This window comes from Colletotrichum chrysophilum (assembly GCF_026319265.1).
Source record: "Colletotrichum chrysophilum strain AFK26 chromosome Unknown scaffold_33, whole genome shotgun sequence".
Taxonomy (NCBI): Eukaryota; Fungi; Ascomycota; class Sordariomycetes; order Glomerellales; family Glomerellaceae; genus Colletotrichum; species Colletotrichum chrysophilum.
The window spans coordinates 246049-265823 of NW_026517320.1; the positions used below are offsets into that span (position 1 = coordinate 246049).

At 53.1% G+C, this 19775-nt stretch overlaps 4 protein-coding genes across 4 annotated transcripts; 3 read left to right on the forward strand and 1 right to left on the reverse strand.

Moving 5' to 3' along the window:
- Positions 1-1450: 1450 nt before the first annotated feature.
- Positions 1451-3694, forward strand: COL26b_005124 (uncharacterized protein; the record flags this gene model as incomplete). Its single annotated transcript, XM_053177980.1, has 2 exons — positions 1451-3380; positions 3441-3694. The coding sequence occupies 2 exons, from the start codon at positions 1451-1453 to the stop codon at positions 3692-3694; spliced, it is 2184 nt and encodes a 727-aa protein (XP_053038100.1).
- Positions 3695-12863: 9169 nt separating this feature from the next.
- On the reverse strand, positions 12864-16041 carry COL26b_005125 (uncharacterized protein; the record flags this gene model as incomplete). Its single annotated transcript, XM_053177981.1, has 4 exons — positions 12864-13403; positions 13453-15151; positions 15201-15649; positions 15703-16041. 4 exons carry the CDS (start codon positions 16039-16041, stop codon positions 12864-12866), a joined length of 3027 nt encoding a protein of 1008 aa, XP_053038101.1.
- Positions 16042-17325: 1284 nt separating this feature from the next.
- On the forward strand, positions 17326-18097 carry COL26b_005126 (uncharacterized protein; the record flags this gene model as incomplete). Its single annotated transcript, XM_053177982.1, has 2 exons — positions 17326-17391; positions 17456-18097. The coding sequence occupies 2 exons, from the start codon at positions 17326-17328 to the stop codon at positions 18095-18097; spliced, it is 708 nt and encodes a 235-aa protein (XP_053038102.1).
- A 332-nt stretch (positions 18098-18429) lies between these two features.
- COL26b_005127 (uncharacterized protein) lies at positions 18430-19210 on the forward strand (the record flags this gene model as incomplete). Its single annotated transcript, XM_053177983.1, has 3 exons — positions 18430-18511; positions 18559-18784; positions 18886-19210. 3 exons carry the CDS (start codon positions 18430-18432, stop codon positions 19208-19210), a joined length of 633 nt encoding a protein of 210 aa, XP_053038103.1.
- Positions 19211-19775: the final 565 nt, after the last annotated feature.

The window sequence follows — 19775 nt, forward strand, 5'->3', positions numbered from 1 at the left end:
CAATGCTCGCCTCACATCTCCACACATTACTTGCTCCTGCGTGCCGTACCTTGCCTTAGGCCCGTCTGCTCAGTTCTTCTTTCCTCGGATTTTTTAAGTAACAGGTTGTCTGCCTTGCACCTTTCTTCCTTCCTCCTGACGTGCTTCGCCCAAGAGCCTCCTCTCCCGGACTGCCTTCGACAAAGTACATGTCCCTGCCGGCACTCCCGGCCGCTCTGAACCTGGCCTGGAACCATCCCACCACCATCCTCAACTCTTACTCAAGTCAGGTCTTGCAGTTTCCCCGTCCGAGTTGGTGCAGACCGGTGCTCACTTCGGATATCTGAACTACCTTCACTCATTATTCAAGCCTTCTGCGCCATCTGATTTTCGTCTATAATATTGACTCGATTCCGGCACTCGCGCGGTCAGCTGTCGCTTGTTTTACGCCTGCTGCGTCCCGACTCCCGACACTGATTCACCTCTTCCCGTCGTCGCCGCCTGCCTGACCTCAGCACCACCGAAGAAAAAAAGACAAAAAAAAGACCACACTCGGCTTTGTGGCTCGCGACGTCACTTTGGGCTTGCAGGATCCCTGGGGTGCCCGTTGTACGTGTCGCCTCCCTCGTCTCTGGTAAGCTACCGTATTCCCGTTCCCTTCGTGTTCCCTCCCCCCTTCAAACCTGAACGACCTTACACCGTCGGCACCACACACGCACTGCAGCTGTGTCCGTACCTGCCTTGTCAGTGGTCGGGCTGGTTTGTCAATCAGCCCTCCCTCTTTCAAGGCAAGCCCCGGCTAGCCCCCTTGGGCGCAAGTGTCCCTCTGGTCCTTCTGCGTCCTCTGCGCTACAGAAGCAGGCGCACCCCCTAGCAAGGCACCATTCGCCATCCAACCCGAACAGGGCCCTGGCCTGTTGCCCGTCTGTACGAATGAGCCCCGGCGCCCTGTGCGAGCCAGTGCTGGTGCCAATTCCAGTCGTGGTGTGGGTGGGTAGAGTGTGTTGAGTGGGTGAGAACGGGTGGACTTGCGTGCAAGCAGTACGCAGCAAGGTACCTCAGGGCTGCTTGCTTGCTGCTGCTGCTGCTCAGGTACCTTACTGCTGGCTGGCTGGCTGGCTGGCTGGCTGGCTTGTTGCTTCGCTCGCTGCCTCCTCGGTCTTGCTGCTTGCTTGCTCGCTCGTCTTGCTCGCTCTGCTGCCTCCTCCTCGTCTCCTAGGCTCCCCCCCGTCTCCGACTTACATAACAAGTCAAGCATGCCACGCACCACAAGCAATGCGCGAGAGTGCCCGTCCTCCAAATCTTCACTCCATGTCTAAATAGTATTCAACTTGAACTAATTCCTCCTTTCACTTGTTTTCTTCAGCTCCTAGCCAACGACTTCCAACAGAACTGACCAATGGCGGCCGCGACGGCATCAACGCCTGTCATTTCTCCGACCGCAAGCCCGAACCATCATCTACGAACGCACATGTCTCCCGAGCGCCTCGCCATAGGCGATGACGCCGGCCGTAAGGGGTCCGCCCGAATTCGTGACGCTCCCGTTTCTCCAGTACGGGTAAACTTTCAGGACGACAACTGGGCTCAGCCATCCAATGCGAACATCGAGATGGCGCAACCTTACCAAGCAGAGTTTCCTGCCGCAGACCACTACCAACCACAAAATGCCCCTCCCCCTCCAAACCACTCCTCCGCCTACGACCAGTCTTCTGCACGTCAAATGCACAGTCGTGATGGGAAACAACTACCACCGCTCGCGACCACGACGACAAATGCTACCGCCTACACTGCCGAGCCCGAATACCTGAGTCCGGCGAGTTCTCGACCCGGCAATGATCAGATTTACCGCGCGAAAAGGGGGACCCGGGATTCCGACAGCTACAGCATACCGCGGTCACCAGACGGTAACCGTCAAAGCCGAGAGTCGGACACGACCACGAGCACAAATCTACAACAGGCGTCGGCAGAATCTTCGGCGACTACGAGCGCGAGCTCAGTCTCCGGCAACAATGAGTCGTCCGACTACAAGGAGGATGACTCTCCCGGGAGCTCGGTTGTGGACGGCAACATGTCTGGAAACCAGTCGGTTCCCATGTTCCAGTACTACCACCACCAGGAATACCCTCCTCGTGTGGCTAGCGTCCCTCACGAGATGGACGCTCGCCGTTCGTCCTCGAACCCTAGCTTGAACGCCGACGGAACACCAGTCAACCGCCATTTGACGCCCACCGGCTTCACGAGAAGAACCTCGATGCCCCGGCCCTCGTCTGCCTACTCTGCGATTTCGGACTATGCGCCTAGAGGACGTTCGCCCAATTTGATGCCCGGAGGATCCCACATGAGGACCCCGTCTGGCACCCGCAAGTCGCCCGAAAACAGACCGGTCTCATACGCAGAGCTGTTGAACGTGCCATACCCGCAGCCAGCTCCCGCGCCCATCAACCTGAACAACAATCAGCTCCAGAGCGCTGTGGGTAACAATGCATCGCTTCTGGGCACCCAGAAGACGCTGGAGATGTATCGCCAAAATGTGAAGAAGACGAATGACTTCTCCATTCAATACTCTTTTGCCGTCTTCTTGATTTCCACTGCTCAAGAACAGGGTCTTGACGCGAGCGAGCCCGCCCCGCGCAAAGGCAATTCAAGCCCTCAGCATGGCCCGAACTCGCCTCACGAGCTGTTGAAGGAGGCAAAGGGAATACTGACGAAGCTCGCTAGCAACGGGTATCCTTTCGCACAATACTACGTGGCAGATGGATATGCCTCCGGTCTCTTTAGCAAAGGAAAGGAGGACTATAACCAGGCCTTCCCTCTCTTCGTTCAGGCTGCCAAGCACGGCCACGCTGAGTCTGCATACCGCGCTGCGCTGTGCTACGAGTTTGGATGGGGCTGCCGCAAAGACCCGGCTAAGGCTGTTCAGTACTTGCGCATGTCGGCATCAAAGCGGCATCCTGGTGCCATGTCTCGCCTTGGAAAGGCCTGTCTCTCGGGCGATTTGGGAGAGAAGCGCTACAAGGAGGGTATCAAATGGATGAAGTTGGCCGCGGAGGCAGCGGATTCAGTATACAGTGCTGCTCCGTATCAATTGGGTTGCCTCTACGAGACTGGCTACGGTGACGACATTTTCCGCGACGAAACCTACGCCGCCGAGTTGTTCACCGCCGCAGCAGAGCTGGGCCATCCGGAAGCCAACTTTCGCATGGGCGAGGCATACGAGCACGGCAAGCTGAGCTGTCCTCGGGACCCGGCATTGAGCGTTCACTTCTACACGGGAGCTGCTGAACGCGGCCATGCGGGTGCCATGATGGGGCTTTGTGCGTGGTATATGGTCGGAGCCGAGCCGATTCTGGAGAAGGACGAGGAGGAGGCATACGAATGGGCGCGTCGTTCGGCAGAGCTTGGTGAGTGGTCCAGAAATGCAAATGTTCACGTTGAGATTATTGCTAACAAGCGACCAATAGGCTACGTCAAGGCTCAGTACGCCGTGGGCTACTTTACAGAGATGGGCATTGGCTGTAGGAGAGACATCCTGGAGGCCAACGTTTGGTACGTCAAAGCCGCCGACACTGGCGATGAACGTGCGAAGCAGCGTCTCGCCATCATTCAAGCCGCCGTCAGCGGGGGCACGCCAATGGAGGTCGCGCCGCCCCGGAACGGCAAGATTAAGAAGAACGCAGGTGACAAGGAGAAGGACAAGGACTGCATTGTGATGTGAGAGACCCAAAAAGAGGAGTGGAACGGCGACTGAACCACATCATTCGATACCGGCGTTGGATAAGGCATGGTTTTCACGAATTGCATTTGCATAGCATGATGGCCCAGGTGATTTTGATGGCCAAGACACGTCTTGCGGCACCATTTGGCCGGCCTCATAGCGAAAAAGGGCGTTCAAGAGAGGGACACGTTTTTTCTACTTATTGGTGTGTACGCCTGGCTAGGAGCTCAGAGGAAGCCTGTACATACAAGATACCATAATTCCCTGTCTCGGACAGGCGTCTTGGAGGACTCTCTTCTTTTTTATGTTCACTTTGCGATTGTGGTATATTTGTGACTTGAATTTGGGGCGTGCTGCTGACGATACTCATCTGAGATGCTAGTCCGGTCTCACAACTTGCATCGGGCCGTTGCGTGTTTCGTCCGGAGTTGGTTGGACGTCCGTGATTCGTCCCGGACATGCAAACCATGGGGAACCCCCTTTGACAGAAAGGATCTCCGTCTGGTGGCCATTGAGATGAACGGCCACGTAACTTTTTTCGGGTGTCACGCCGTTACGTGTCTTTCTCATCCAGACTTTTAGTAGTTTGCGAATGATGATGATTGTATCGTTGGCTTGGCGCCGGCGTTGTCCGTTTCCTTCTTTTTCGCTTCTGGATGAACTCAGGAGAACCGGGAGAAGAGGATCATGCCGGGAGGCGCATTGGCACAGGGTTCAGAAATTTTCTGGAAAGGGGGAGGAACATCGACACACAGGGCGCTGGGATATGGCAGCGTCTGGTGTTGGGTGGACATGGGGAGGGAGTTCGGATGATGATGTTTTGGGTTTTCTGTGTGTGTGGATGGGTGGGCAGCAGGGAGGGACGTTGGAGGGACGGAGAGATGGTGAGACGGGCTGAGCCTTTTGTGGATTTAGGGGCTGAGAATATTGAGTTGCTGGGTGTGGGTTTTTCGGCGATTTAGGGGGATGGGAGTGGTGGTGTCTCGGGGATGAAGTTGTCGTGGGTTTTTGGGGCAAGTTGAGTGAGTTCTTGTGGCTTTTGCTGAGATCGCCTAATTTTCCTGTGTCTGCGCGGCTATACTTCCTGTGCACTTGATTACTACTATCGAAAGCGATAGTAGCGACAGCGACGATGAGGACGAGGACGACTATAACGACGATAACAATAGAAGCGACGACGACGACGGTGATGGAGTGATTACATTATGGCCACAGGAAAAGTAGTCCCTCCAGCAGCCTCCTTTTGCTGGCGTTTTTGTGTTTAAGAGGTAAGTTGAACCTTGTAAACGTCGTCTTCTTTTGCTTCCGGGATGAGTTTTGCGAGAAACCATCTGGGGTCAACAGGTGTGATAATCGTAAGAACAGGTCGAGCATGTCGAGGAAGGTCGTGTGATGTCTGATCACATGCTTATTATCTCTAGATAGTTCAACCCAAGGCCATACAAGTTAGTGTCAGCAGAACACTTTGATGCCCAATTTTGTTTTGCGATGAACACAATTGAGATGCACTTAGAGCCATACATGACAGACGTTGGACCCCCCCCTCGATGGAGGGTCCTCGTAAGCCCCAGCTGTACATATACATGACAGGACTTCGATGATTGTGTCTGCTTTCAAGACATTCTTATCATGCGGTAGAACATACAGTAGCATCTAGCAGGCCTTCTCGAGTTGCAAATCCTCAAACCGCCTCTCGATGGCTCTCCTAATAGCCTCCATGCACTCTGCCTTCCGATACTGCTCTATATCAGGCCAACCGTGCTCGCGATAGATGCCCCTCAACATCTCCACCAAGGCGTCGTTGTGCTCAAACTCGTGGTTGTACTCAAGCCATCATAGACCGCGGGCTAAGCGGTATGAGATTCAGCTCTCGAAACTCGTCCTTGAGCATCTCAAAGAAGTCCTTAACGTCCCACGCGAGACTCTCAGAGCGCCAGATCGCCCCCAACGCCGACACCATCTTGTACCATTCAGAGCCGATTTGAAGCCGCAGCCGCCAGCGGTAGTTGCAATTCCTTCGGGACACGCGTGCCAGTGGACACCGCTGACTCAAGGGCTATTTCTTGGAAGTTGGGATCAAATACATGCTCGCGTATAAGATCAGGGTGCTTTAGGGGCCCAACTGAAGAAACTCGGATGTCCTTTTTGCTTCTCTCATTGAGTCTTGCTATCCGGACGGATACTTGTAGCTAACCGGGCGGATAACTACCTATATTAGGTCTAATAGTTGATCTTATCTCAATTCACTTTTACTATTTTTGTCGCTATTCCTATCCCTCTCTCTGTCCCTATTGTGATCGTCGTCGTCGTCGTTGTTGTCGTTGTTATCGATCATCCTTATCAATATACATCTACTACCCGCCCGGTTAGCCAGATCCGCCCGGATGGCGAAATTCCTTTCGTGAGCTTGAGAAACCTATAGCGACAAGAGCAAGATCTATGAAGTCCTATCAACAACATCTGAATGTCTGAAAACATAAAACTTCCGATGAGCCCGCGATCAAGGTCAAGACCCCTCAAGCTCTGAGACTCGCAACGTGAGTGTCACTGAGGCGGAGAGACTTCGGTACCTTGGAGACTTCACAAGGCTTACTTACTAGGAAATCTATTAACGTAAGAGTTGTTTCCGGAAGCGTCATCGGTAGAGTCAACATGTAGATTGCGTGGAGCAACAACGACGGTGCCCTCTTCGTGAAGTTTGACGCTGCCTTTCCCGACGACATTCCCTTCTTACCTGACGTATATAACCCCACGACCGATATGCACTCTCAAAGCTTCATGGACTACGAAATATGTCAAGCTTGTAGAGTTGGGCCTGATCATCGCCCTCCTGGACAGCATGGACACGCACGATGTTAGCCATGGAAATGCCCCTGGTTACGGAACTTAGCATTTGAATTTGAGGTTCTCACTTCTTATTTCTCAATCAGGACCACTAGTCTCAGCGACAGCTGGCTCGACCTTCCAATCACATTGCTGAGGGCGTTTCTATCACTCATGTCCGCAGCAGAGGGAAATATATTGCCAGCAGAGGCTGGCTGGAACCGTCTACTTGCGGGATCGTGCCGGGCCATATGCAAGATGGGGATTCACAACTTCTTTCTTCGTTCACTCTGACCCAATCATCCAAGGATCAACTTATCTTATTGGAAGCCTCGGCAAATTCATGTTTGCTCTGCCGTACTTTTGTGTGGAATCAACGCAAAAGTGTCTAATTAATTGCTTCAGATAATGCAGACTCTCTTTTCGCTGCGGAAAAGATCAGCTCGGCTCGGTGCTGTATGTCAGCCTTGGTATTGATCGGTGCATAAGTGGCACAATGTTCGATTGGATCGGATCTCAATAAGGCTTAAAGAGTGATCGTGCAGTTCGCGATCTGCTTTATACGACACCCTCGTACATGCATGAGATAATGAGATAGATTGTTATCTCCCAGGCATAATGTTGCTCATTCGTCGAAACTGCATGATTGATTTCTCTTAACCCTATGGTATTACGATACAAGTGTCTCGGAAACCCTACTCGCGTATGCATGCCAAACCATTACTTTCTCAATACCTACAGCCCGACCCCTACGATCTCAAGGCCATATTTCGCCACGTAGGAGATGGAAGTATTGCGGCGGGGATCTCACATACGCAAGATAAGGAACGGCTAATGGCACGCCAACTCAAGCTTTGCCGGAGCGTCAGTCTTGTGCCTATAGAAGTTTCAAATATCAATCCGATAGGCTGTCGTCGACTTCTGTCTACGCATTTTTCAAGGATGAAAGACCGTCTCTGGATACCACAAATACATATTCAGTATTCCGCGACATTCCATTGTCTACACTTAGACCTACTCGAACGCCATCGTCGAAAAAGAACGTAGCAATACTGCTATGGACTCTAATCAGAGTAAAGACTTAGAAAAGGCGGCAACGGGATCGCAGGGCGATGAAGCCAAACTCACCCTTTCGGCACACCTATGGCAGAGTCTAAAGTCAATAGTTACCAAGCCGACCCCTCCGAAGGCGAGAACGGATGAAACCGAACTCAGATATCTGTTGAAAGAGAACCTCACCCTTTCAGCACACCTATGGCAGAGTCTAAAATCCATGATCACCAAGCCTGACCTGTCGAAAGCTCCCCAGAACAATGACCAGAAAAAGGATCAGATTGACGATCAGAATAATGATGATGGTTTTGAAGACTTCGAAACATGGGTTCAACGCCGATACATGAAACGCATCCTCTACAGGGAGAACAAGCATTTCGTCTTAGACATCGTGGCTCTACAAAAGATGTGCCTACAATTTCGGTTGAAGCGCATCTCGAAATACGCTTTCAACATTATCACATCAACACCCGAGGGCACAGAACCGCTCTGTAAGATGCTAGATGAAGAGCTCCGAAATTACAGTGAGGTCACATTAGCGCCCTAGAATATCGACTTAAGCTGACCAATACGAAACAGCGGCTGCCCTGCAAGACATGAATTATATGGACAGATTCGGATTGAAAGAGAATGTCGACGATCCTTTCATAATCACAACGGAAAAAACGTCGCAGCAAGCCCTTCTCAGAGACGTCTGGAAGGAGAAGAAGCTCAGTAAACCTGACAAAGATGAACCCAAACCCTTCTCAGAAAACCCCCAAACCCCCAACAAAGTCAAACAGGACTATGGCAATTGCCAGAGTACCCACAACACTCGGTGCCAAAGCCCCTCGATCGCAGCAAACAATTCGATATCTCGCAGGACCCGATTCACAGGTTCCGAGAGGAGGCGCGCCAAAAACATCTGGAGATATTTATATGGGCTTTTGTTGGGAATCTGTCTCTCATTGGGCCAATGATACTCATGGTGCTGAAGCCCGGCCTTATCACTTCACTTGTAACCACATCGGTCTGCGTCACGATCTTCGCGGCGGTAGCAACAAGTTTCCAGGACAAGATAGGCGATGCCATATTAGCTACAGCTGCTTATGCTGCAGTGCTAGTAGTGTTTGTAGGTACTACTGGAGGAGGCTCTAGCGTTTGAGGGCCTGATATGTTGCCAATTCTTCTTTCCGAGTCTGGGAATGTCTGTTTTGAGTTCGATATTTTATGTCTGTGGTCCAGAATTGCTCTAGGTTAGCTCTCGTAAATGTGTGAAACCATATAGCATAACCGCCACACCTTTCCAAGATCTCATCACTCTGAACACTCTTCAGAGCAATATCAACATAAGTGAGCGAGACCCTCATCAGAGTGAAATATTCAAACGCAACGCCTCTTGAGTCTGCCTCTCATGATGATTCAACTTTCACACAAACGACTGAGGGAGGGTTAACATCTGATGACCCATTATTCCGCTCTGAACCACACTGCCTGGTGGGGTCCGACAAGAGCAAACATGTGTACTGCCGTTCACTGACCGAGACTACCGATAACATCCACCTGCTTTTGAGGTCTATGGATGTCCTAAAATCAGAAGCTGGGTGAGGTTAACGCCATGATTTCATACCCAACGTACTTACTTGGCTCACCCCACCCCTGCCTGGATGGATGTGAGAGCAGCCACGGCAGGAACGAGAAAACGTTTAGAAATGTAGGCTAGACTCGCTCTTCACTGCATTCTGAAGCCACCCTAAGGGCAGAGTCTCGGAAGAAAAGGGGGACCTCTTCGTTTGGGAGTTATTGTTATTCTCCCACACACAGTCCCTCAACAAAGCCACAAAAATGAAGATCAAAACATTAAAAAACATACAACACCGGGTATTCGCTGGTCGTCACCGACCCAACTACTGATCCAGCCCTCACTGGCTTATCTATGGGAGAGCGGACGGGATCCCGAGTTTTCCAGTGGGTATGGTCGTATGTGGTGGTGACCGAAACGCAAGGCGACTATCAGGGCATCACCCACCACAACGCTAATGAGATCAGCAACCAGACAGAATGGTCCTATGGCGACACTGACGAGACGAAGTGAACACGAAGTCACAGAATTAAAATCTAACTAAATATAGAGAAGCTTGCATGAAAGCAAAATGATCTAGTCATTCTGATAGAAGCTGTTGCTAGGAGTGGTAGGAGGAGTTAAACATAGGTGAGGCCAGCTGTAGACAGCAACACCAAAAGTACGACTTTAAGTGATAGTTAAGGCTCTTAGATGTCGTTTAAATTGCATCAATACACTATCAAAGGGCTGTCCTTGGCGCACGGCTGAAACTAAATACACCGCTTGATGGCTGTGTTTAACTTAACGACACAACGGCTGCTCTATCCAGCTAACTGTTTGTCTATAAGCGCCCCTATAGATATCCAGGAGACTTGACTTACCTCTTGCCTGATTTCGCCGTCATTCCGTGGCGGCAAGGCATCCATCTCTCTGGAATGATGCGTACGAGGATCACTGCAACGACTACGAATGGCTTCGATCTTTTCATATGAGTGGCGACTAGCAATCCATGGCAAGATTAGGGACACATATTTTGAATGAGAATTGTAATCATTGAGATTGATTGCTTACTCGCTCGTACTAACCGCTGATGGTTGCTCTTATACACTATTTTAACTAGCAAGCGCTGCCCTCGCGGCATTTCTTTTCCAGTCTTGCTGTCGGCATTTCCGGCATCGTTGTTGATCATATCTATGTCATCCTGGCCTCATTGGCATCGTCGCCCTCACTTGTGTCGTCCTCCTAGTCGACGTCGGTTTCAAAACCATACCTGGGTCGCCGCCCGTCTTCGTTATCGGCCCGTTGCCTTTAGACTCGAATGTGCTCCCGGGTTGCCCTCCCTAGTCGGTCTCGTATTCCCAGTCGGCGTCGTCCTTAAATCCAACCCTATTGCCGAATCCCCTCCCTCCGTTCGTATCGTCTTAGGCGCTCTCCTGATAGGGCTTCTCGTCTTTTACGATACAAAACACCCCAGCATGCGGTTGCTTCACTCGAAGTACAGATCCGTAGTAGAAGAGACACGCTTGGTAGTTCTCGAAATCGCCTTTCGCGAGAGCAGCGCTGCTGTCTTGGATATCCTAATGGCAGACGTTTAGAAACCAACTCAACTCGAGCTTGATGGCCAAAAAGTCCATAGATGGATCCGGTTGTCGAATTTCAACATGAAATTCTTCAGCGGGTGCCTCCAAGTACAAATAGGACTCAAAGTGCCAGATACGATCACTATCCTCGTCACGAACTTGGCGGTAACCTGAGGCAGGGCCAATGATTTTGATAGACAAATTCCGGAAGTCTCCGAACCCTTCTTCAAAGACCACTGAGAATCGCCGTTTTCCATGGGGGCAGACATCAGGGGCGATCTGGATATTGTGCGGGGAGCGGGTGAACGGTGGTAAAAGAGAGTGAGGAGGTCTCGGAGCGATTCCTGCCGGCCGGAATATTCTGTCACCATTTTGACAGAGCGGGATACTGATAGAGTCATTGCCATTGAAGGCATCGACCGCACAGTTGATTAGCGCACATAGGTGATTTTGAGAGCCTGGCTCCGAGATTTTGATGGGTGCTGCTAGGAAGAGCGTGCGTTGGAGAGTTTTCTGCATTAACCCTCCATGGACATGCGGAATTTGTTTTTTAAAGCAGACGAGTTTGCATTCGGCGAAGTCGTCCGGCGATTCTGCCCACAAGCCTCCCGTGTTCGATTCTGGCGACCTCCCGAGGCCCCAGGCAAAGATTGAATGGTCATTTGGATTCCTGTCGACGACGCTCTGCTGCAACATCATGAAGGCGTTGCAGTCGGGGTATATGACCGGAATACTCACATCGAGTATTCCCAATAGCGAGTATGCCTTATCTTCGGGGTAGCGCGTCGTTCGTCCAGCTGCCCAGCTCATTTTTTGAGCAACTGTGTAATCAGAGTGTGTCTGGGGCCATGAATATGACAACGCATTGAGTGGAAGTCGTACGCTGTTCGCCATGCTATTTGAAAAGTCGTCAATCGGGATAATCTCACGGCTCAGCGTTGTCTTCTTTGCGATCTCTCCAATAAGTGACCGTTCCTTGGAGTAGACTTTGATGCGTGTGGACGCCAGCAGATCTTGAAGTAACCAGCTTTCATTGAAACACGGATGGTCAGATGGGCCATCCTTCACATCTTAAGTGCCCAGCCACAGACAGCAGAACTCGGCTCCCTGGTAGTACTTGAACATGGACTCAACAGAACGACTGACCTCGTCCTGGGTCTCGCCCATGCAATATGAGTCAAGCCAAACGTAACGGACGCCATGCTTTTTTGCCACGTTTGTTATGAACTCGAGTCTCGAATCATCGGTGCCATCTTTGTAGCTGTGAGAGAGAGTTATGTATTCCGGCGGGTCCTCGTTAAAGGTATGACAAGTATTGGTATCAATATTCCAGACTGTGATCGGAACGGCGGAACCAAAGTGTGGATAAGTTGGCGGAGACGACGCGTGCAATTTTAGCGGGGGCGAATCGGGAGCAGAGGCGGAAGAGGACGGTAACGGGGACGATGGCAACAGCGACGACGACGAAGAAGCCATGATGAGGTAACGAAGAAGATCTAGCCAGGACGGATTGAGCCTGGTGGGAAGTAGCGGGAGTAAAGTTGAAAACTGTTGGCTGAGTGACTGTATGTTGAGCGATTGTGGTGATGATGCAACGATTGCAATACTGTGGTTGACGTCCGCGGTGGATGTCAATGGTGATGTTAGATGCTTGGGTGACGTTGCGGAAATGTGCGAGAATGTTTGATAAATAAGCGGTTGCTCCTGACCCATGACAGTCGCTGTTGCCTACAACTAAAGCTGGCAAGTCGAGAAGCAGCTGTCTTCGTTCCTTCTGATCAAGCGTTGAGGCCCAAAGTTGGAAGGTGGGCGCTGAGCTCCTCCGACTAACACCGTCAGTCAACGACGTGGCAACGGCAGCTACAACCCACGCACGAGAACATCAACGAAGGTGCAAGTAAACAGACATCAGGAAAAAACCAAGGAATTAACAGCGCTGCGTAGATACTCGTAACAGTGTATTATGCTCCCACGACGCCATTGCTATGTCCGCAAAGCCCTCAAACTCCCAAGATGCCCAACCCAAAAGCCATTCCTCGTCTTGTTGACCATGGCATGATCTCGTGAGCACCAGCCGGCGAGCCGGACTGGCTGAAATGTAATTATCCATAAAACATGCGTAACAATGCAGAGTCCTCTCTTGCTCTGGGCGTACCAGAACTTCTGTCTTTCAGTGACGTCTTTTCTTTGATTCGTCAATCTCCTCTCCCATGTCCATGGGGTTGGTCGGGTCAATGTAAGCCGACAGTCTGGTGTCGCCCCAGCGAGCTCCGACAGTAACCCAAACACCCTTGATAGGGGTGTTGCCCATGACCGTCTCGCGGTGGCCGCCCCAGCGCAGACGGTGCTCGCGGTCCATGGCGCTGTTGCCCAAGCCACCGTTGGTCGTCCACTCCTTGACGGCGTTCTTGATGAACTCAATCTTCCGACGGAAGTCGTTGGCGGCCGGAATTCCCTGGAGTTCAACCGGGATTTCAGGTCGGCGGCGGGAGGTGGTGGTAGGGCGAGTAGCCCGACTTGACGAGGGCTTCGTCTGGAAATTGAGCAGCGTTTGCAGAGGATATGACAGCATAGCCCTTTCGTCAAGCGCGGCAGCTCCCAAACTGCCAGTGGTTGCCAGGTTATGGGCCGCGTCCATAGGGAGATGCCAGAAGTGGCACCATGTTCCAGCAGCGTTGAGAACAATCTTGGTATGATCAGGGAAGTTGAACTGCAATTTTGTTAGTCTAGTCAGGTCATTGGAACACGGAAAAGCTAACCTGAAGATGCCCGTCGCCAAAGACCCAGCAACCAACATCACCAAAGCGTTGGTAGAAGGTCACCAAGTCCGACGGCTGAGAGTTGTTGACAGTGAGCTCGGACGAGCGAATAGATGTCTCCTCGGCGGGGACTGCCTCATCTCTGCCGTAAGCAATCATGTAGTTTGCAAACTTCTTCCACAGGATGACTCTCTCCCTCTTGCGGTGCTCGTAAACATCCCTTCCGGGGTTCAGCTTGCCAGGGGTACCGTCCTCATAAACCGGTACGCGGAACTGCTTCGAGGAAACCGAAACTCGAGCCAAGCCCGTTTCGCCGTTGTTCTCGTAGAAGTGTATGTCCTGTCCAGGCGGCAGAGGCTGATGTCTCTCAGGGTATGTCTCGTCATGCCGTCGCTCGATATGCCTCTCGGCATCACGCACGAGCATACACGCCGAGGGAAGTGTGAGGGTCTTGCTGCTCTCAGTAGTGGGGATATCACGCAGGATGCAGCCAACACCACCATCGTTCAGGATGTAGCCAAGGCCAAACTTGTTCGTGTAATCTACCCACTTCACAACAACGTTGGGGTGAGGAGGGGTGACGTCCTTGGACGAGATTATGGCCATCGTGCGAGCGTTCAGGGCACGCTCCAATTCACCCTGAAGTCGACGAAGACGCTCCAACACAACATCCGGTTTTGAGCTAGCCACCGGCTCTGGGCGTTCTGACGGGCTGAAGAGCGAAGCCATTTCCGTCTTATCGGATGAGATCTTCAAGTTCTCCATCAGACCAGTCATTGTGAGGGTGGGCTGGCTGGAGGACTGCGGCACCATAGCCTGACTAGGGAGGGCGCTTGTGGACTGGCTTGTCGGCAGCGGCGTTCGTCGACTGGCAGTCACCTTTCTCAATGGCGCTTCTGACATTTGGTTTGTTCTTTGAGGTTCCGGCGCGGATTGTTGTCTGACGGATCTCGGCCGCACAGGTTCAGCAGGTTGTGAAGACGCTTCTGGAGGAGGTCGTGATCTGGTGCTGCTAGCCATAGCCGGAGGTCGGTTTTGTGCTCTTTGCTGAGCAGCGAAGCTCTGGGGAGGCTGGCGCAGCAAGCCGGATGGCGCGGTCTGCGAAGCAGCCAGCTGCTGTTGTTCTCTCGTGTTTTCGGAGCGGGAAGATGACGAAGCAGCCAATGCGCGTGCTTGACGCCTCTCGCTAGCCTGTCGCTTCTCGGCCAGCCAGTCATCGAACGGCCTGTAGACAACATCCTCACCAAGGGGAATCACTGGCGTCAAGCCAGACTTCTCCTCGGCCGCCATCTCTTTCCAGGTCTGAGTGTGAACCACCTGCACGGGTGTCCAAGGACCAACTCCACATTCTCTGCACATGTCCTCGTGGTTTCTTTGGGTGATTGCCTGCAGGTTGGAGCTCATGCGGGTCGCGTAGAATTCCGAGCCGTCGGGTGGCAGTGTCAGTAGTCTAGTGGTCATGTCCTCTTCCACAGGCATGTAGCCACAGGTGAAGAACGGGTGTTGAACAATGATGTCAGGGTCGGGTCTCATATCAGCGTCCTCGAGCATCGTAGCAACGCAGTCCTTGGCCTCTTGGCTGATGAACTTGGACGAAGTTTCTGGGTTCGGCCATTCGTAGTCGCGTTCTCTCGCGCGGCGGTAGATTTCCTCGGTGCTCGTGGACTGGAAAGGCGGCTTGGATGTCAACATGGCGAACCTGTCTCTGTCAGCACTTTTCCACCCAGATCGTCGTCGGCAAGACTAACATGATGATACCCAGACTCCAAATGTCAACCATGTGGTCATGTCCCTTCTTTCCCTTCTGGAGAATCTCGGGGGCAATGTAGTTGGGTGTGCCGCACAAAGTGGTCCTTCTTATGGTTTGCATGTCCCGGCCAGTAACCAGCAACGCAGCCAATCCAAAGTCTCCGACCTTGGCGTTCATTCTGTGGTCCAAGAAGATGTTTCCCATCTTCAAGTCGCGGTGAATGATTCCCTTCCCGTGCATGTACTTAATGGCGCCAGCGACTTGAACAGAGTAGAAACGGACTTCGGGCTCGGTCAGGCCCTTGCGCTTCTTGACCATGTCCATGAGAGAGCCATTGGTGCAGAGCTCGAGGACCAAGTACATGCAGTCGTGGAAAGAGAATGCCCTGAAGAATTGCACAATATTTTTCTGGTTCATCTTGGAGTGAATCTGAAGCTCGGTTTGGAACTGCGCAAGATGTTAGATCTCAAAATCAAATCATCGCGCGACGTGCTGCTGACCTTCTGCATCATCTTGGAGGGCATCTGGCTCCGGACAATCTTCAAGGCATACTTCTTGCGCTCCGGCATGAGATATCCCTGATAGCACACGGCGAAACCGCCCTTGCCGAGCATCCTGCCAACCTGGTAGACGGCGCCATTGGGACGGTCTGAGCTCGGAGGCTCGTCGACAGTGGCGGGGGGTTGCGGCGGCGGCTCCTTGTCCTTGGCCGCCTTGAGCTGGGCGACTGGCTTCGTCGTCTTCATTTCGATTGCCTTTGGCATACGTTGAGCGTTAGCGTCCCTAGGCGACAAGGCCTCCAAATCGACGCCCCCTTTAGCCACCAGTCTATGGGCCATGGCTGTGGCCACGCGCGTCTCGTGTGTCGATGCGGTCTCGAGAGAGATGCGAGCTCTCGGGAGCAAGAGAGGTTGTTATGCGAGGATCAGGATTGTCCCTGGGTGGTGGAGAGGAGGGACCTGGGAATGGCACGATCGTCAGCACATTGGAGGAGGCGAGCGAAAACCGCGAGTTGGAAAAGTGCAAAGGAAGACGGATTGAAGTTGCGGAAAGCAAAGTGAAGTGTGTGTCCCAAGCACCTTCCACTGACCGCAACAAGTGCAGGAGCCGAAACAAAACGAAGGGCAGGTAGGTAGCAACGAAATGAAGGGGGGACGCAAAACACTTACAAGTTTCGCAGCAGCGAGTACATGTGCGAATGGGGGGGGAAATGCTGAACAAACAGTTCCCGGCAGTCAAAGACCAAAACGAAGCAATAGAAATGCCAAATGAAGGCAGACCGGCGTAGCAACTCACACACGGATCAGAGGTGTCGGGATGATGCGCCGTTGAGACGAACGGTAAACTTTTGGGTGTGGAGTGAAAGGACCGGGTTCAGTTGTTGGTGTGTTACTGTCGCTGTTGACCTTCTTCTCGCGTACCGTTACCCTGGAAACTGCAAGCTTGGAGCGCTAATGTCTGCTCTGGGAGCCACTCAAAGTGCCCGCTGCTGCCCCACAACCGCCTGTTTTCGTCCTTAGGTAAGCAGACAGGGAACTCCTTCCGCATTCAGCAACAAATGCTCCCCAGCGTGACTCGGCTTCGAAGTGCATTCAGTGAGCAACACGGCCATTAGGTTTCTTCTGCAAAATAGGAAGGCCGGCGACTAAGTAGATGGGATCAATGCTAAGGTCTGGTGAACTTTGGACAGTTTCATCGGCGAAACTTGGCCAAAGGCTCCGGACCCCTACCTTACCGACAGCTTCCAAATTCCAAGGTCTCACTCCGGCTACCTAGCCGGGGGTGCCCGTACTCGAATCGGCCCCGAAGGGTTAAATAAAGCGGAACATCAAATGAGCGGGTTCCGAATATTTCCCCCACGGAAGGCTCCAGCTCCCGCAGCGACGTCAGCTGCCTACTTAACAATCCCGAAGACCCCGATTTCCTTGACTCTGTACATATTTGCAATTACGAAACCTCAATTGCCTTGCCTGTGAGGTCTACCAACGCTCGCGACTCAATTGACGAGAAAACGCTGCGGCCAAGCCCGGACCAAGACATAGTCGTAGCACGGAGCTCTCGGAGCTCGCTCCTCCAACCAACGAACCCCTCCCCTCCGATCGGCGCGTGAGAACCACCCCACCATGGTGCCACTGCCTCTCTTCAAGATTGCTGCCCTCTTCGTGAGGCATGTGTCCAAGTACGGCGCGGTAAGTCCAACCTTCTCTTCCGTCATCTTAGTTCCTTAGTGTGACTAACACCATCCGTCCACAGAACCGCATCAAGGCACAAGCCCACGACCACCCCAAGTTCCGCGCCTTTGCCGCCCGCTATGGCCAGTCGATACACCAGCTCAACATGCGCCTCTCCGTCGCGCTCCTCCGTAACGTCGAGGCCGAGATGAGAGCCAAGGAAAAAGCCGAAGCGCCCACCGTCAAGACGAAAGAGCAGGTCGAGAAGGAGGAAGAAGCCAAGGCGAAACAGGCGAAGCTCGAGGCCGGACACCCAGACTCCGCCGCCAGGCGCAAGTCCTCTTCTTCGTCCAGCGGAGGGGCAGAAAAGAAACCGACGAGCGTGTGGCGCCGCAAGTTCAGGCCGCTCCCCGAGGCCAAGGCCGTCGACCTCTTCGCGGACGTGATTGGCGATGCGTTCATCCTGGGCGTGGCAAGTGCCATCATCATCTACGAGTACTGGAAGGCGTCGCAGAAGCCGGATCACAACGCGGAACGGATCAAGATGCTGGACGCCAAGCTGGAAGAGCTCACGCGCCGCGAGGAGGAGCTGGCGCGCTCTGAAGAGGAGCGGCAGCAACGATACGAGGCGTTGGAGAATGCGCTGCGGGAGCTGAGGGACCCCAAAACGAAGAAACCTCTGTTGCCGACTTTGCAGTCACCACCGACGCCGACAGCAGCGTGAGGGATGAGATGAGACAACGGGCAATGCTGAAAGAGGCGGCGAAGGCGGTTGATTATACGATACACCATGATACCATTGAGCGGGCTATTACTGTACTTGTACGGTGTTGTATAGACTGTGGGTGGCATATTTAGACGGAACCTCAACTTTTGGAAAAGGAACCTGAAGGCAAGCGCGGGCAGGGAGCTCTTGCTGTTTCCATCAATTATACTCACCTCATAGAAAGATACCAATCACAATTCAAAAAGGCAACTGCCACTTCTACTCTAAGCTTGGACTTCACATCATCTTGACACTCACTTAGCCGGGGCAATCGTTGAGCTCGACCAGCCATGTGGTGTTCCAATCTTCGAAGCCGCTCTGAATGGGCACCAGCCGTCCGCGCTCTTTCTGACAATGCCCTTCGCCTCAAGGGTAAGGTACTTTTCGACCATGGCAGACGGAAGCTAATACCTCAACAGAGGCCAGCGTCAAATCGCACGACATCATCCTCCCTATCCCGGAGCAACGCCGTTCTCTCCGTCTCGTGCTCCTCTCACCAGCAGATCTCGATGGCCAGACTACAGAGCAGCGCGTCGAACGCCTCGCCAATCTCGAAGGCGGCAGCAACGCAGCCGTCATCTTCCTCGTGGACCCGCTGGGACAGAAGAAGGACCCAATGGAGGCGTTCATGAAGCTTCAAATCCAGTAAGCCATATCACACACACACCCCGTCACAGTCACAATCATCAGCACCGCAATCACATCACAGCAGCGTGCAGCAAACATCAACTAACACCGCCGAATAGGATGCTAGACAAGCACGACATACCTCTCATCCCCCTGGCCTCCGCCTCCGACCTACCCAGCACCCTCGCCGCGCTCCGTTCCTTCGCACAACAACCCCCTCCCCAGCCGCAGCAGTCCCCAATCTTCCTCCTCCAGCACATGACCGCCGGCCGTCCCCTGACAGAGCACGCCGCCAACCTCCTCAGCGAACTCGGGCGCTCCCCAGCCGAAGTAGCCGCCCTCGCCGCCACCCCCCACGGGCGCGCGCGGATCCTCGATCTGCTGGGCGAAGCAGACAGCAAGCGGGTTCTCGACTTCGTCAAGATCGAGACCAACGCGCATTGAACGGAACCATCTCGCCGGGATCGTGGGCAGGGGAGAGTGGGAAAGTGGGAAAGGGGGAGGCTTCGCGCAGGAAGGAAATGCCAACTCGCTGGGTGGATGTGACGCTGGGTATTCGGATGGCATCTGTCTGCGCCGCTGTCTGACGAGAATCTCCAGATCCTGGGGCGTTCACTGGCATGACGATAAGGGGGCTCGATGGCAGGAACGGGGAGGCTGTGTTCCGTGTTGCTCACCAGGGGGTTGAAAACTCGAGACTTGAGACGAGAGAGGGGGAGGGGGATCTCAACCCGCTTAGATGGTGGGGTTTGAAGGCTTTGACAGCCAGACAAGCCACCTCCGCCAACATAACCATTGAGCAGGGTCACAACCAAAAATCAGTAGAACCAAAAAAGAGGCGTGCCCGTCACAACTACTAGTCGTTCGTGCCTTAGAAGACTAGTTGACACCCGCGGAAAAAGTTGTTTGGAACTACTGCCAGATTTCACCTGTCGCGTCTCATAACGTCAGATGAAAGCCCGGGATCAATGCTCAGATGGGCGGTCGCGAGTCTCTTGACAGTTCTGAA